The following is a 19,063-nucleotide window of genomic DNA, read 5'->3' as shown; positions in this document are numbered from 1 at the left end:
TGTTTTCAAACTGCTACACTGTTACTGTCCTGTGGGCTATCAGACATCAGATGTCACTGACAGCTAGACTGGGTGGGGGGTTGTGACCATGTTAATGTGATGCAAATGAGCAGCTATTGGCCTGGCTCCTCAAGAAGGTCGAAATCTTTCAGGCTGAATTTCTCCCTAAAGCAGTTTGAGGAGTGCCTACATTCAAATGGGCACATCTTCTTCAAAAATGATCAGATGGACATGTGTTTGACATTGTTGGAAAGCTTAGAAATCACACTTTCAGAATCTGTAAATAACTCCAAATGTCCCAAAGTAGACTTGTGAACGCTTTTGCCATGGCTGGACACATATTGTAAAATCCACTTATTGTGTGTGTGTGCAGATTACATTACATCACATGTCATTAAGCAGACGCTTTTATCCAGAACGACTTCCTATTGAGTACAACCAGCCAGGGGTGGAGTTGAAATGGTGACCATGATGTCTCTGCACACAGGAGTAGCGGTCTTAACCATTCAGCTACTCCAGCCCAGTTTAAACATGATTTTTAAACTTTATACAGATTAAACATGACTTCTGCAGAATAGTGATTTTTTTTATATCTATTCAGGGGACCTGTGTGGGAAATAACTAGTTTGCTTGTTCCCATAGTGGGTTTAGTGTAAAGTGTTAAGTTTAAGATAACAATTAAAGAGATACTTCACCGACTTTTCATGTGGCTTTGTATTGCTAGTATAGCAATAGTATTTTTATATATTTTTTTTAAATGTGCTTCCCTCCCACTATTTTCCACTCAGTTGTAAAAAATCTGTTTTCCCTTTGCTATGGGATAGCTTCTTTTCAGTGTTTGAAACTACAACTGCCATTTCTGCACTTTTTTGACTCAGCCATAGGGGGACGAGACTTTCTCGTCCATTGGACGAGATTTAATTCCCAGAATGTAAACACGGTGTCTGCCATCTTTGCTAACAGTAGCGACCAGCTCTGGCTCTTGTAAACTAAAAAAGAACAACAGTATGTAGTTTTCAAACTGATATGGCTGTGAGGGAAAATACTTGCTTTTTGTGGTGTGGCCGGAAATCGGCGCCTGAGGAACTTTTGTGGGCACTTGAATGTGCCGCAGCAGGCTCTGGCTACACTTGGCTGCAAAGCTCCGGCTGCATGCACTGTGGCTTGCTGATTCACGGAGCAACTCTGATAAACTGGATAAACGGCCGTCTGAGCGGGGCAGACGGTGTATAGGGACTATTTGGGCCACACCCTACCAACTAGGAGGAGAAAGATAATTTTTTTCCTCAGCAATTCCAAAGATCCTTAGTACTAATATTCCTTTCAGCCATCTATGCCAGCAAAAGTAGTTATTATAAGTGTTCTAGGGTGTCATTGGCCAATCAGAATTCTCAGATTAAAGTCACGTTTTATTGTCCCGACTCTTCTGGGGCGATTTGACTGACATGGAGAATGGCCCAAAAATTCTCCCATTGACTCTCATGTTAAAAAAGAAAAACATACCCTCCAATGCATTTTTAATGACGATTTATGTGCATGCACTAACATGCATGCGTGATATGTAAATTGAGCAAAGAGAGGAGGGGATAACTTCTCTTCACTTCAAGTCTCCCAATAAGTTGTTCGCCTCTCTTGTGGCGGCGCTCTAAGCGAAGCTCACCGTTTTAAAAATACACACAGAATTGAGCTTGTTTAATCGGCCCCAGCTCTTAACTGATAAGTACACGTAGTTTGACCAGTGCCACGGAGTTCACGCTTTCATACGCATTAGCTGTTTATGGCTTGTAGCAGCGGACAGCAGTCATTTGAAGCTACGTTCTTTAGATTGTTTGCTAACATTGTTGATGTTTGTATCTCTCAGGGTTTAACTGCAGGTTAAACTTCACGTAAATCAGACAATCGGACTGTTGTGTAAGAGAGTATCGTAAGATGCATTTAGCAACACATCTAAAGATCCAATACTGCACTTCCTTTACACTTAATTAATCATTTGACTGCACTATCTTGTCATATGTTTGTTGTATGTATCTGGTAAAGGTTGTGAAAGCTCTTGATCCTTGGTCAGTTAATAAATACTTGACTTAATATGCTGCCCCTCTCTTTGTGTGGTTGCTGGACACATCTTGTACATCATACATTAGATTCATTCACACTGCACTGTTGCGCCGAAATGTGATATAGGATTATCGTAACAGAGACATAAAATGATCGCATTTGGAGGAAAATTATTGTACACCCGTCATAACCAAAATAACAAGTCTATTGATGCGCTATAGCAGGCATGGACTGGCCATCAGGCGTATCGGGCAATGCCTCCCGATTGTTAAAATTAGTTTTTTGTGCCGCGGCCCCGGAGTCCATACACCGTTTACCAGGTAGCTACGTTAGCTGTGTTAGCTCCTTGTGTCGCTTAGCTCGCCCACAGTGGAATTGCAGCAGTCTGTTTTTTAAAGGGAAAGAGCAGCGCTACAAATAACCAGCTTACCTGTGGACTGTGTAAATATGCCTCTGTTTCTAAAGTTTAGCATTCATTTCGAGACTAATTTGTGTCCAGCCATAGCAAAACCGGTCACAAGTATACTTAGGGACATTTGGAAGTATTTACAGATTCTGAAAGTGTGATTTCTAAGCTTCCCAACAATGTCAAACACATGTACATCTGATATTTTTTGAAGAAGATATGGCCATTTGAATGTAGGTTACTCTGAGAGCCAAGAGACAAAATCATCACATTTACATAGCACAACCGCCTCCTGGTCTGAGCTGTCAGTGAAACCGCACCTTGCTCTGTATGAGTACAGATACTATTGTTGTGAGCTACACTGCTACACAGAACAATACATATACCATACATGAAAAAACTGGATATAATATCCTCTAAAGATTTGATATGAAATAACCAAAAAAAAATATGGGGGGGGGGGGGGGTGGCTTATTCTGTTATCATTTGTGTAGTCATACAGTGGTATGCAAAACCCTGTAAATCTTCATGATTTTCCTTTATTTATAATCCACTGGTCAGTGAAAAAAAGCCGGAGGGCTTCCCACTGTGCGGATATCCTTTTGATAACTTCAGTCAGTGACAGCGATCGTGTCTGGGAATGCTTCAGTATTCTGTGGGGTTCAACATGGCAAATATCCTGAAAATCACGAAGTTCAGCCACACGTTTAGCACTTTTAACCATAAATGTCTCCAGCTAAATTTTCGCACTGGCGAGGAAGCTGCTTGCACGCCTCATTGGCGTATGGTGATCCCTGGCTAATCGTTTCTTAGACAACTTGAGACAGAGTTGTGTCTTCCCATCATGGTATTACCCTGGATTTCCACTGGACGCGGAACGGCCGCGGGACGGCCGCGGAACGGCCGCGGAACAGCAGCGGCGCGGTCGCTGTTGCAAATCGCTTCCATTCTAATCAATGAGAGCATTTACACCAGACGCGCTGCAGAGCGTCTCAGCAGCGGCCCAGAAGCGGCGCGCCGCACCGCATCGCTATCGATAGAATCAGTTCTATTTTTTACGTTGCCGCTGCTGAACCTCGTAAATTTCAACGAAGCAGATCGCACCAGAGAGGAAAAAGCGACGCAGAATCAAAGTAAAACATTTCCGCTCCCCTTTCAAAATAAAACACAATACGCAGGTAATATCGCTTGTCACAACTTCACATCAACATTACGTCGTCACCGGTGCTGCCAGGTAAACAGTCAATTAATCAGAGCGTCTCTGAGAGTCATAATGTACGACGAGAGACTGATTGTTGAAGTGGAGAAACATAAAATCATTTATGACACCAGATCAACAGTTCTTCCACGTAGGAGAATGAAAGAAGCTTTGTTGTTGTTGTTTACTTTATACACACAGTCTATCGCTGGATCTCGCGAACACGCGTCCGTTCGATATTATTGCGCTATTTTCCGTGAATACAGCTGGCTCCCAAGGCTTCGTGCCGCTGCCGTAACGCGCCCGGTGGGGATTGACGCCGGGCAGAGGACGAAGCAGAACCGCGTCGCCGCCGTTCCGCGTCCAGTGGAAATCCAAGGTTACAGCCATCCGACCCAAACCACACAATGTTTTGAAGTGGGACGCCTGCCTCTGTAAATGATTTCATCATTTCTACGTACAGCCTTTCTAAAGTTTTCTTTTTTGTATGGGGTTTTGCCTTTATTTGATAGTATGCAGTAGAGATAGACTGGAAAGGGTGAGGCAGAGTGAGAGGGAATGACATGCAGGAACCAGGGCCCCTGCGTTGAGGACCAAAGACTCTACATGGGGCGGCCACTTTATCCACTGCGCCACGCACCGCCCCAAAATGTCTGTTTTCTTCTGATAAGATCTGCACAGGCTTCCAAAAGCAGGTCTGAACCCTGTTGTTCCCTCATCAAAACAACAAACCACAACACAGAGCGTTTTGACATTTTCAATGTCGGTTGATTCATGAACACTGGTAGAGGATGCAAAGCTCTTCATTCTTGACAGGGTGTATAACATCTTGAGAAACCTGCATTTGCTGACTTTTTTGCTGATTTTAAAGCGGAACTAGACCGGAAGTTCCTATTAGCGATGTTTTTTTGGTGTGTATCTGCGTCATTACCTTGTTTATGAAGTCCTGAAGTTTCAAAACAAACAGTTCAGCCTTAGCTGAGAACGCTGTGTTTTATTGTAATCTCAGCGAGATCTCTGAAAATCCCGTTATAGTTATGTAAACAGCGGTTCCCTGGAAACGCGATCGTCCTGCTTCGGGCACTAGTCCGGGCACATCCGGTTGCGTACATTGAACCGCAGAAGAAGAATAACGTCCGTTGTGGAGGTGTTTCACGAGCGACAGTGTCTTCTGACTCTGGGTCTAACTCCGGGTCAAAGTCATAAAAGGCAATGCGGCGGGGAGTCGTGAAGAAGCTATTTTTAAACATTGTTAAAACAATGTTTTGATAATGAAGAGCAGTGCATCCACCGCCAATCACAACACAGTCTGTCTTCTCAGGCGAGATTTATGTCTGAAATAGCGCGGCTGACAAGTGCTTCAAAAAGGACAGATTTCTATCGGCTCGTTTCCAGCAACTAGGAGGTTTTTGACCATAAAAACAAGTTAATATATGTGAGTAGACCTCCATAACTTACATATATGTGACCCGCCCCGGACCAAACGGGAACAAGTCGGCCGAGCGCAAAACGAGAAAAACAGGAAAACGTTTTTTTTTTCAAAATTAGGGATTTCCGTTTTTTTCAAAATTACACAAGTTGAAGTTTTGAAGAAGCCACTACATGCTTCAAATCACAGTATTGTGGGTCTTAAAACCATAAACTTTGTGTTTGAATTAAGGTTGTTTTATCGCTGTGAATCACTCCTAGTTTGGGTGTGGCGATCTCACATTCCAGAGCTTTTGTTGTTTTTTCAGCCAATCAGCTGACGATCACGGAGAATACACATGGCTAATTAATATGCAGGGGAGGGGGAGAGAGAGAGAGAGAGGGAGGGAGGGAGGGGGAGAGAGAGTGTGTCGAATGTCCAGTGCTTATGTGTGCAGTGTGTGTGTGTGTATGTGTGCAGTGCGAAATTAAAGCGTGATTATCATCAAAACAGTCATCATCAAAGCTTTGTTTGACAAAGGAAGGCAAAGAGAACCGGAGAATAAGTCTGGGGCTGGGCAGCTTCTTCACAGAGAAAGCACAGAGACTGCTGGTGTGTGGACTGTTAGCATTTTAAGCTAGCGATCTTTATGCTAACGTGTTAGCAGACTTCATCGTCACAAAAACAACAAACAGATGGATTATTCCGCGGCTGAAAGAGAGCAGGACACACACAGTAGTTGTCTGAGATGATGACGTGACGCCAGCACCGCTCTATCTCCTATCTAATTGGACTTTTGGAGGCGAACAGACGTAAAACTGCGACGAAAAGGAAGCACGCCCGGACCTCTTATCTGATCGGAAGGCACTGAAGTCTGCCGGAATACCTTTCAGTTTCTTATGGGGTGAGTTTTCATTAACGTTGTTAATCTATGTTATGTTGGTGTTCATTCAAAGTCACATACAGACGCACATAGGGACGCTGTCTTTTAATAATCCACTGTGTGTTTCATAACGCCGTTTGGCTACATTGTTATTAGCTATGCTTGCTTAGCTCGCTAGCTCTGCACTGTATTATTACAATGAGAATGATGCGCACATCAAAACTTTTGTTCGGTCAGATGAGCGTATTATAAGTCGTAAGAGGAGCATGTCACTGCCCTCTTTGAGATTTTGTACACCCGCAGGTTCAGTTTGATGATTCAAATGCTTTGAGATGAAACTCCCGTATTCGAAACCTAACATTGCATTGAATTATTTGTGAATGCCACACCTTTGCATGCATGAATCACACATGTGATTAACAGACATGTGATTAACACAATATTCAATATTTTCCAGACCATGGACTATATTATCATCTTCAATACCAGTTCCTCCCCCACAATGTGGCTGTACCCACTCTGTCCATCACAGTTGATATGCGGACTAAATGATGACATCACAAACGCACCCACTTCTGCTTCCTCATCTGTGCTGTAACCTTTGGTGCTGGGCATGTGAAGTATTTTGCCTCATCAGAACAGAAAGGCCTGATTTTTTCAAAAAGATACGTCTGCCTGTCCATGGTCAGTCCAGGTGGGGCCAGGACGGGAAGACTGTCAACAGGGGGCAGAACTCCTGGGTTGCGCAGTAGCTGAAACTCGATAGGCTCTGCATCACTGTGAGTTTGAGCAAGCACCACACCTGGTCTGTTGTCATCAAAACTGTGACAGAATAGAAGCACACAACAGGATATTTAAAACATGGCTCACTGTTCACATGGAACACTATCATGTCCATTCGTGGTTTTTTTATTAATAAAATGCAGAATTTTGAATATAAATACCTAAAGTGCTGAAAACTCTTGATCTGTGAAAGCTTTCGAAAGTAGGGACTCAGATGTGTCTGCCAGTCGATGGTCTTTACTATCACTCTGCCATCTGCCGTTCCAACAAGCTGCGGAATATTGAGGCGACTTTCAGGAGAGCTGTGTTCCACTACCTGTTGACAGCAAGAACCACAATGAAAATAATTATTTTACTTTTCCCAAAAAAAAATCACATTTTACAGATTACATATTGCAGTCTATATAAATATTTGGCTATTGTATAGAAATCAATTTATACACATACCAAGAGCCTTAGCCGACCTTAGCGAGCTAAGCAAGCATAGCTAATAACAATGTAGCCAAACGGCCTTATGAAACGCACAGTGGATTATTAAAAGACAGCGTCCCTGTATGTGACTTTGAATGAACCCCAACATAACATAGATTAACAACGTTCAGGAAAACTCACCCCATAAGAAACTGAAAGGTATTCCGGCAGACTTCAGTGCCTCCGATCAGATAAGAGGTCCGGGCGTGCTTCCTTTTCGTCGCAGTTTTACGTCTGTTCGCCTCCAAAAGTCCAATTAGATAGGAGATAGCGCGGTGCTGGCGTCATGTCATCATCTCAGACAACTACCGTGTGTGTCCTGCTCTCTTTCAGCCGCGGAATAATCCATCTGTTTGTTGTTTTTGTGACGATGAAGTCTGCTAACACGTTAGCATAAAGATCGCTAGCTTAAAATGCTTTTTCTGTCCTTGTGAAGAAGCTCTCAGCCACAGCTGACTTATTGTCCTGTTCTCTTTGCCTTCCTTTGTCAAACAAAGCTTTGATGATGACTGCTTTGATGATAATCACGCTTTAATTTCGCACTGCACACACACACACACACACTGCACACATACGCTGGACATTCGACACACTCCCTCTCCCCCTCCCTCTCCCCCTCCCTCTCTCTCTCTCTCTCTCTCTCTCTCTCTCCGTATAATTAGCCATGTGTATTCTCCGTGATCGTCAGCTGATTGGCTGAAAAAACAACAAAAGCTCTGGAATGTGAGATCACCACACCCAAACTAGGAGCGATTCACAGCGATAAAACAACCTTAATTCAAACACAAAGTTTATGGTTTTAAGACCCATAATACTGTGATTTGAATCCGGTAGCGGCTTCTTCAAAACTTCAACTTGTGTAATTTTGAAAAAAACGGAAGTCCCTAATTTTGAAAAAAAAAAAAGTTTTCCTGTTTTTCTCGTTTTGCGCTCGGCCGACTTGTTCCCGCTTGGTCCGTGGCGGGTCACATATGTGCAACAGGACCACTCTATGTGAGCTTTTTATTAGTTTTTCCTTCTCCAGACAGAACAAGTCAATATATACAAGACAGTATTACATGACGTATTCAAGATAAACTGAAACTTATCAAGAAAGAAAGGAAAAGAAAGTCCCAACCATAACACTCGCAATACCTACCCTCCAACTTCCCGATATGGTTATAGAGAAGTTTCACTGACTGGTGATTAGTGCGTGTACCACATGACATACACCTACATTCATACTAAATAAACATTTGTACATACAGGTATATCAGAAAAAACAAAACAAAGAAAACAAGAAAAAAAAAAGGATTAATAATAATACTAATACTAATAATAATAATAATAATAATAATAATAATAATAATAATAAATACACCACTGACTGAAAAATAACAAATTATACACATAAATAAATAAGAAAATAATAATACAAAATAAAATAATATGATAATATGGGGGTATTCACTCCATTGCTTAGCTCTGCCTAGGGGGTGGGCTCAGCATCACCAGGGGTGATGGTAAGCTTGTCTCTAATCAGGGTTAACAGAGGGTCCCAGGTCTTCCGAAAGGAAGCCACAGAACCCATTTGTGAGGATCTTAAGTTCTCTAGTTGTAGACAGCGTAAAACTTCCTGTAACCATCTATTATGACTCGGGGGGGAAGCCTGCTTCCAATTGAGAAGAATAGTAAGGCCTGGCCAGCAGGGTGGTGAAGGCAATGACACACTTTGCAGTTCTAGACAAGTTTTCAGTTGGTGGTAGACCGAAAAGGGCAGTGAGAGGGTTCAGCTCCAAAATCATGTTAAGGGTCTGTTCAAGAGTTTTAAATATAGCTGACCAGAAGTTAAACAGCTTTGAACACGACCAAAACACGTGCGAATGGTCAGCTGGAGACGGTTTGCAACGGTGACAAGTATCGCTGTGATCAGGATATATTCTGGATAATTTAGCATTGATATAGTGGGCTCTATGGAGCACTTAACATTGTAAAAGGCCATGTCTGGCACATATTGATGAAGAATGGACCAGTTCTAGAATGCTACCCCACTGGTTGTCGTCTATGCCCACCCCTAATTCCTGCTCCCACAGACACTTAAGTGATGATGTGGGGACTGGACTCAAGAGGCCAATCCTGTTATAGATGTTAGAAATCAGTCCTTTTTGATCAGCATCAAGGGAAAGAAATTGGTCAATTTCAGCTTGGGGGGGCGGTTCAAAAAGTGTGGAAACTCCTTTTGGATGAAGTGTCTTATTTGGAGGAATCTAAAAAAGTGGCTATTGGGCAAATTGTACTTAGCTGCCAGAGACGCAAAAGACGAAAAGGTGCCTCTCACATATAAGTTGTTAAGTGATTTGAGGCCTTTGTTCGACCATGTGCGAAAAGTGGGATCAGAGCAGGAGGGGAGAAATTAGTGATTATTCAAAATTGAGTATGGGCCGAAGCCCTAAGCAGACCGTGTTGTTTCCTCAAGCCAAGACCTAATTGTGTTGGTGACGACCAGGTTGTGTGATATATTATGAACACATATAGACAACAGTGAGCAAATCACAGAGTGTAGAGAACAGTGGGATGATGACATTTCAGTATGGGCCCAAGGTGGGTAGGTGTCATTAAGACTGCACTGGATCCAGTGTTGTAGTTTAGGGATATTGCAGGCCCAGAAATAATGACGAAAGTTTGGAAGTGCCAGTCCCCCTTCAGATTAGGGGAGCTGAAGACTGGATTTTTTGATCCGAGCTGGCCTGTTCTGCCAGATAAAGGCATTGAACTGTTGGTCCAGGTTCATAAAGAAAAACTTGTTGAGGCAGATTGGAATATGTTGAAACAAATACAGAAATTTGGGAAGAATAACAATCTTGATGAGATTAACCCATCCCGCCACAGATAAAGGAAGGGCCCACAGTGGCTGGTAGTTCTTAGAGAACAATTCCCTGAAAGAGCTAGGAACAAACACCCCCAGATATTTAAATCCCTCCCCAGCTATTTTAAAAGGGAATGTGGTCTGTGGGAGTGACCTCGCCAAATCATTAACAAAGAACACTTTGCTTTTTTGAATGTTTAATTTATACCCTGAGAGGCGGCCAAACTGATCCAAAATATGTGAGGAAGAGAGGATGAGGGGTTTGAAATAAACAACAGAAGATCATCAGCATATAGAGAAAGTTTGTGGACCAAGCCATAACGAGCTATACCTTCAAACTCATCTTGGTTTCTAAGCCAAATGGCTAGTGGCTCTCTGGCTATGATAAACAAAAGGGGCGAGAGTGGACACCCTTGCCGGGTCCCCCGCTGGAGAGCGACAGTGTCTTCTGAGGGATAGCATACATAAATTTAATCCAAGACACAAAATTAGGATCAAAGCCAAATTTCTCTAAGACAAAGAACAGATAGTCCCACTCCACCCTATCAAAGGCTTTTTCTGCGTCGAGTGCCACTGCAATTTCTGGAGTGTCTGATGCATGTGTGAAGATGATGTTAAACAGCCTTCTGGTGTTAAAAACTGGATGTCTCCCTGACATGAATCCTGTCTGGTCCGATGAAATTATGGATGACAACACATTCTGAAGGCGGAGAGAGAGAACTTTTGTCAGGATCTTATAATCCACATTCAAAAGTGAGACTGGTCTGTAGCTGCCACAAGAAGTGGGATCTCTGTCCTTCTTTAGTAATAGTGAAATCGATGCCTCTGACAAAGTTGCTGGCAGTCGTCCTTCCTTAAAGGAATCGTTAAACATTCTTGTTAATATAGGGGCCAACAATGTTGAAAATGCCTTATAAAATTCGACTGTGAAGCCGTCTGGACCGGGTGATTTCCCGTTCTGCATGGCTTTGATTGCCTCCTGTATCTCCAGAGAGGAGACCGGTCTTCCCAATTCCCTCGCCATGTTTCCATCGACTTGCGGAAAAGGTTGTGATTCTAGGGGGTTGGGGGCCATCCTAGTGATCGGGGGGCACTCAGAGGTATATCATTTGGTGTAAAATTCAGAGAAAACTCTGTTAAGCTCAACTGGTTCAGAGGTGTAACTACCGTCTGGTAATTTGATTTTAGAGATCATTCTAGATGCACTAACTGCACGAGCCTGTTGTGCCAGGAGTCTCCCAGCCTTGTCTCCCTGTTCAAAAAAGTGTTGTTTGGTTTGTCTAAGTTGTCTCTCCACTATATGTGTCATCAGCAGATCATGCTCTGAATGTAATAGAAGTCGTTGTTTGTAGAGGGTGGGGGATGGAGATTTCGAGTAAGTTTCATCAAGTTTAAGTAACTCCTCTGCAATCTCTGCTAACCGAGCTCTGTCAGCCCTTCTCATCTGAGAAATATAGGATATCACTTGTCCACGAACTGTAGCTTTAAGTGCCTCCCACAAAATGTTACTAGTAATGCCTGGAGTATCGTTTAGTTTGATATAGGAGCGGGTTTGTGCATCAACAAAATCCTTCAACTTATTATCCGCCAGCAAGTAAGAGCTAAACCTCCATGGTGGAGGGCGGGTTGTACTATGTGGGAAGCTAATGTCTACTAAAGTTGGGGCATGATCTGATATGGTTATTGGGTGGTATTCACATGCTTTGACACAATGTAGAAGATTATTATCAACTAAAAAAAATCAATACGAGAAAATGTATGGTGCACATGTGAAAAGAATAAGGAAGCTCTGCTTTGAGGATAACTAAATCTCCAGGGATCTGAAATCCCCAATTGGGAAGAATAACTCCTCACCACCTCTACTGATTTGGATCGTGGAATTTGGGTGGAAGAGGACCTGTCTAAACTCACATCCTGAACCAGATCCTTATAAAAAACTGGTCATCATCCCACGTAGGTGAGTAAACAGAGATTAATAGTACTGGTGTGTTTTGTAGCGTGCCTGAAACCACAACATAACGGCCGTCAGTGTCTTGTATAACGTTTGATGGCTCGAACAAGACCCTTTTGTTACTGATAATGGCTGCCCCTCTAGATCTATTTGAAAACTTTGAATGAAACAAATGGCTCATCCACGCTCTCTTGATACGGAGAGTATCTGATGTTTTAAGATGCATCTCTTGTAAAAACATGACATCTCCTTTGAGATGTTGCAAGCGTGTCAAGACCTTATCAATTTTCAGTGCGCTGTTCATGCCCTTGGTATTCCAGAAAATCAAACGTACCCCTGTTCTTTTAGTAGCCTCAGTCATCTACTGAGCCCAAGTGACACAAGGACCTGACCCTGTAAAGGGAAGAGGGGAGTGGAGGGAGGGGGAAAAGAACAAAAAACAAAAACAAAAAAACACACACACACAACCACACACAAAGCAATGGAAGGCACATATCCCTGAACCCCTGACCATACCCCGAGATACTTCCATAACTAGAACCATATCTGAGCTCTCTGGCTCACAGCTCATAGCTGACCAAACTTCCAGGGTCCCTTCCCTTAATACTAATCGATATCTGACCCCATAAATCTTAAGAGAACAATCAAAGCAACATATAAACAACACATATGCTTCTAATCCAGTTGGAAATGATGAGGAAATTAAACAGACAAACAATATTATTTGAAAGGGACATGTACCTCAATAACCTTCAGTGTATTGTAAGTATTATTTTGAAAAGCACTATCATTGTCAAAATTAGCAGCCAACTTGAGGTATTACTGGCTGAACATCACTTAATTACACTAGTAAACAAGTCACATGAGTGGAAGTAAACTTTGTCCAAAGACCGAACCGTGGTGTATAAATGAACATCAAACAAAAAAGATACTCTAAACATCTCCCTTTAAATACAAATGAAATAAAGTGTAGAGAGATAATTGAACATTAACTACCTAATGTCCCTGAGAAGATTGCATTCGGACTACCAACCGCCCTAATCAGTCAGACATCCTCCGCACGAGTGGATATTATGAAGTCTTTAGCCTCTGCCACCGAGAGCAGTCTCCTGCTACCTCCATCCTTGGTTGTTATGACGAGCCTGGCAGGGAAGCGCAGTGCCGGTTTGAAGCCCACGTTGTATAGCTCCGACATCACATCTCGGTATTTCTGGCGTTGTTCCATTACCTTCGGAGCATAATCCTCGTAGATGGAAATGGGGGAGCCTCGATATTGCAGTTTGCCTCTCCTGGCGCGGGCCTCGCGGATGATTTTCTCCTTCAACTGGTACCTGTGCAGCCGGATGATAACGGGTCTCGATCTCTGTCCTGGCTTTGGCTTGTCGGAAAGCATCCAGTGGGCTCTGTCGCACTCCGGCGGTGACTCCAGGAAACCCTCGCCAAAAACTTCTATAAGCATTTCCGCATAAAAAAGGTGGAGGGACGTGGCCCCTCAATGGATTCAGGTATGCCGACCACTCATATTTTTACGGCGACTCCGCCCCTCTAGGTCGCTCACCTTAGCCAGCAGCTTAGCACTGTTCTCAGTTAGCTTAGCACACGTTGTCTCCAACGTTCATCTTGCAAGTTGGCGTTTTCCTCTAGCGAGGTTATTTTTTGAGCGTGAGATGATACTGTGGCGTGAATGTGGGCTTGACGATGTTCTTCCAAGAGGCTGGCTATGGCCGACATGTTAAGCTCACTGCCACCTCCGCCGGAGGGATTAGGCTTGGTATTCAGATCTTTCGTACCTTTCCTGGTTGAATGCAAATTTTTCGATGCTGTATCTCTTAGACAAAGTAATGTCACTGTACGTTGATGTGTTGGGGTAACAAAAGGTTGGAATTTAGAAAAGTTACGGGAGTGGGACTCACGCGCGTCTACTCCATCTTACCGGAAGTCCTCCTTCTCCATGTCCCCAGCCTCACATTTTGATTGAACGATTAGCCTCATATTTTAAGCTACCCGAGCAGAACCTACTACTTGTTTTACATTTTACACAACAATAAGCCGTCTACACGATTGAAGACAGCATCTCACCCAGTCACGATCCTGCCCTCTGGTGGACACAACAAGCGTAGGTTTAAAAACCTGAGCCGTCTGGCGACACACCTGTGCCAGCGGAGAGAAAAATCTCCGTTCCGCTTTTTTTTTTTTCTTTTTTTTTGCCCCTCATTTTTATTATCGCTGCTTTGAAGGTCAATAATGGACATTACAGCCATGTTTTTGAGCCTAAAACGAGGTAGTACACTGTAGAATAGTTTCCACCCCCGCATTGATGCTGTTGCTGCTGCTGTACAAAAAAAGATAAAAAATCGACAAAAAGAGAGCGCGCCTGGCGCTGCGCACAATGCAGAGAGGAGGAGAGAGAGAAGCAGAGTCAACAGGGGCGGTGCGGGGAAAAAAAAGGATCCGGCACCAGATGAGGGGCACCCTCTATAATTGAAATGCCTTGACTTTAGTGGTGCAAGTAAACACAGTCCCAGCCATAACAATAAAATTTGATTAAAATACAATGTTACAGAATTGGCCTAATAATTTATTTGTTTTTTTCGTATTTTTCTCCACTTACTCCATGAGTCACCATAATGATCTTTCAAAAAGCCTCAGAATGCCCCATTTTAACCTCAAATTTTCAAAAGCTCTGCATTTTTTTTTTTTGGGGGGGGGGGGGCAAATTGAGTTTGAGACCCCTGTTATACACTGACAACTGCAGGTCATCTTGGAAGAACAGCTGCTTGGTGAAGTTTTCAGTCGACTCGGCTCTGTTGTCTCTTTTCCAGGGTGGCCAATCTGACCATAGCAGAGCCCTTGTGGAGTTTGTCGGATGACATACATGTGTCTAAAACTAAAGAGCTAATCATAGACTTTAGGAAGCACAGTGAGGGCCCAAAACCGAGCATAATACATAATAAAGATGTTCAAATAGTCCAAACATAAGTAGGCACAGTGTTTGACCCTCAACTGAAATTCAGCGAGAATACAGAGTATTATTAAGCGGGCAAACCAAAGAATATATATAATATTTACTGAGGAAGCTCAACTCTTTTGGTGTCTGTAAACAAATTCTATGTACATTCTTTCAAGCCTTCATTGAGAGTCTACTAACATTTTCTTTCATATGTTGGTTTAATGGACTATCTGTGAAAGACAAAAAGAGCTTGAGCGACATTGTTAAGCTATGCTCAAAAATCACTGGTACCCAGTTAGAAGATCTCTGTTCTCTCTGGAAAACACGGATGGTTCAGAAAGCAGAATATTGTGCCAACCAAATCATGTACTAAGTAATGGATTAAAAGAATACACATGACTACAATACTGGTTCTTGCACCCGCTGCTTTGTTCTGTCACTGGTGAGTGACATATTTAGTGCTGATGCACTTTTTAAACTTTTAAAACCTTCATGGATGGATGGTTGTCTGCAAACTGAATTGCCCCTCTGGGACAAATAAAGTTATCTGAATCTGAATCAAATCAGCCATCTGCACAACTCTATCCTGAATCAGAAGAGAGAGGAGAAGGGGAAAAAATCTAGTGGAAGAACTGTAATGCTACAAAACGACTGCTCCTTTGAACTATGCACAAGTAACAAGTAAGGCACCAAACAATGCTTCCATGAGTAGTAGTGGTTTAAGTAATACATGCCTGTTTGGTTGCCGCATCAGACAGGTTACGGAGCGTCCACAGACAGTTCTGGATCAGACGCTGACTAGAACCTGTAAGGTGTTGGCCCAAAGCTTGCATACCACCTGGACACAGATGTAACAACAAAATTACAAAATACAAATCTGTTCTCCACTGTCTACACTCACGGTTAGTGATGTGCACATACCAGCCTCTACTATTGCTGGCTTGTTGCTAGGACACACAGATAGCACTTTGAGAACTCGGCTTGTGGTCCACAGAAGCTTCTCATAGTTGTAGTTCCTCATGATGAACACAAGACCCTCTGGACCACCATTGGCGAGGATGATGAGCTGAAAGGAAAGATAAAGTAGGGAGTGTAAATGTTTTACAAAAGTGGACACAATACATATTCCATTCCCAGTGTTAATGTCATCACTGCTGACCTTGCTCTCCTGGTTGCCATAGGACAGGAGCTGCAGGCAGTCTGTGGTGATGGCCAGGAACTTGGGGTTGCTTTTTTTCAGTAAGGGAACCATCCTCTGCAGGCCATCAGCAAGATGCACTGCCATCTTGGCCCCCTCTTGGTGCAGCAGGAGGTTGTGGAGGGTGGTGATGGAATAGAATAAGACTGATTCCACTGGTGAACTGCATGAAAGAGACCAAGATAAGGAAAAAAATGTTGTTTCAAAGGACATTAAACAATCCAATGTAGAAGCCAAATCCAGCGCTTGCAAAGGCATATGCATGAGAAAATGGTCTTATACACACACATTTAAGATCTTTTTAGTAATTTTTTCAATCATTTTGCAGCTTTTTAGCAAAGCCAGTAGATTGAGATGCCATACTATTTATTTGAATGTAAGTTAAGTTACATGATGTTTCACTTTATTGTTTATAAAATCAAGGCAAAAATGACACACAAAAGGAAAAACAAAAAAGATCTTGGGTTAAAATGGACAAATTCCTTTGTACATTTGTAATTCTATTTTTTGCATGTGTGTGTATTTATCCGGTGACATTTCACCCAATCAAAATTCAACATTTTATTTTGAATGATCAAATAAATAGTTGAAAAACAAGTAAACAGATAATAAATATGTCCAACCATGACATCACACCATCTCAGGAGGTGGTCACGGACATATAGTGCCAAAGTGGGTCTAATGGTACATTCACACAACAAATATTTGTGTGATGGGGGACTTCCGGTGCGGTGCTACAGCGAGATGGACGCATAAGAGCGAATTCCTGCAAGTCAGTTCAGTAAAAACACCTCCTATCAATATAACAGTACTGACACCGTTTCAATTTAAGTATGGAAGGAGGGAGAAAGCTAAGGAGTCAGTTGACGAATAAGAATGTGAGTGACACACAACAAAACCCAGAAAGGACAGAGTTTACTGAGCACGAGGAAAACGACGACAACCGAGAAACAATGCTAGGTGAAGCTAGCACCGACCAGAACGCTCTGCTTCAAGCTCTAACAATGCTTCGTACAGAGATAAAGACTTTAAACAAGGAATGAGACGGGACCTGGACAAATTGGACAAAAAACGACGTCAAGAACGTTTTGAAAGACGACCTCACAGAGTTTAAAGGTGAAGTTTTGCAGGAGCTCCCGAGACAAAATGCTAACATAGCTGAGGCGCAAACCCGAATAGCTGATATGGAGTCGGCCTGCCTGGAGATGAAGGAGACACTACTGGTGGTGGTGAAAGAAAACATGGAGATGCGGGTCAAAGTTGTCGATTTGGAGAGCCGCTCAATAAGAAACAATATTAGAATTTACGGGGTGCCAGAAGAAAAAGAAGGAAGATCTGTCATCGAGTTTGCCAATGAGTTGTTTAAACGTGACCTGACCCTGCCGGAGGGACTCGTGCTTTGTGTACAGCGGGCACATAGAGCATTGATCCCGAAGCCACCTGTCGCCTCTTCCCCGAGATCAATAATTGTTAACTTTTCATGTTAAAGAGTTGGTCCTAAGGGCAGCGTGGCAACAGAAGATTGAGATTAACGGCAAAAGACTTTACTTTGATAACGATTATTAGCAAGAGATATGGACCCATCAAAGCTGCTCTGAAGGTGAAGGGGATCCGGTACCAGACACCTTACACGAAGATGCGGGTGTACTGGGACTTTGGTCTGGTGATATACAGCACAGCGGAGGAGGCAGCACAGGACCTGAATCGACGCGGAATCACGGTGAAGGTGATGACCAAAGCGAGCAAAGCAGTGGCCGCGGAGGAGCGACTGAACGCAGTGATGCCATGGAAACGCAGCACCAACACTTCAGACAGCGCAGCTCAGCGAGCAAGGGAGAGGCTGACAGAGTTCAGACGAGATACAGACCAAGGGATCTGAAATGGATGAAAGGTCGCCGGTGTTGGGCCCAGCATGACTGTGAGGCCTCACTGTCCTCTTTGGGAGAGCCTGAAGGCAGCTGAGACTTGAAATGGCGGCCTGAAAACCAGGAGCCACATGGTGGAGAACAAAGAAAGAAGCCATTTTCCTCCGCAGGGGGTCCAGTTGTGACAACTCATCCCCCATAAATCAATGCGGCGTATGACGTCACCCACAGACAGACTAGAAGCTCCTTTGTGGACATCACGGAAGCCCCGCCCCCGAAGTGGCGGCAATAAAACGAGATTCAAATGAGTTCTTCGGTCTCTTCACCATATTTTCCTAGCGAGAGCGGATGTATGTGTTTAAGAAGAAGAAAACATCAAGAAAATCTAAATCCTTGCTGGCCAAGCTTTGAAGATTTTTCTTTGTTCACTCCTACTCCATTTTTGTTTTTTTCCTTTTTGCTTTCTTTTGCAGAGTTTTGATCAAAGACTGAGCGAATAACTCCCTGCGAGTTATTCCTCATCATTCCTGCAGAAGAGGAGATCGTGTTTGCTATACACACTCCTAACCCACCATCGACCCGCTGTTTCCTACCCTGAGTCGGTTGACTACGCGTAACACAGCTCTAGAGCCGCGCATCCAGGCGCTCTCTTATCTCTCCCACTCCGGCAGAACCAGCCGACGCACGGAGCAGAATCGAACAACGCGATCCCAGCACCCCCTTTCTTACTCGGTGGAAGGCAACTCACAGTAAGCGAAGCTTGTGTCGGGCAATTAGCTTATTTAAACTTGGTATAAACACGGGAGTGCACCCCGGTAGTTTAATTTTGTTGTTTATTGTTTTGTACTTTTGTTTTCTTCATCGCCGCCGTGCGCATTACACACACGGCTGTACTGTTAGAATAGTGTTGATGTATTAAGTAAACTGTAGTTAACTCATTGATGTTAAGCCGTGGAGCTATACGCACAACTGTTGAGTGTTTCCTGTTCTCTGTGTTTTGCGCTACGCTCGCACCGACAGCGCGACTGTAATAGGAGTCCTCATTCGACC

The 19,063-nt window shown here is 43.3% G+C and overlaps 1 protein-coding gene across 1 annotated transcript in view; it reads right to left on the bottom strand.

Moving 5' to 3' along the window:
- Nucleotides 1–19,063, bottom strand: part of LOC310933245 (junction plakoglobin-like) — a gene marked incomplete at both ends in the record, with an annotated part of 426,266 nt that overhangs the window by 320,829 nt on the left and 86,374 nt on the right. Inside the window, 3 exons of the mRNA XM_083896680.1 lie at nt 15,685–15,788; nt 15,872–16,016; nt 16,110–16,311. Of these exons, the coding sequence (XP_083752806.1) occupies nt 15,685–15,788; nt 15,872–16,016; nt 16,110–16,311 (451 nt within the window). The remainder of the gene's footprint in view (nt 1–15,684; nt 15,789–15,871; nt 16,017–16,109; nt 16,312–19,063) is intronic.

Source organism: Microchirus variegatus (assembly GCF_963457635.1).
Source record: "Microchirus variegatus genome assembly, chromosome: 10".
Lineage (NCBI taxonomy): Eukaryota > Metazoa > Chordata > Actinopteri > Pleuronectiformes > Soleidae > Microchirus > Microchirus variegatus.
This window is presented reverse-complemented; position numbering and strand designations above follow the sequence as displayed.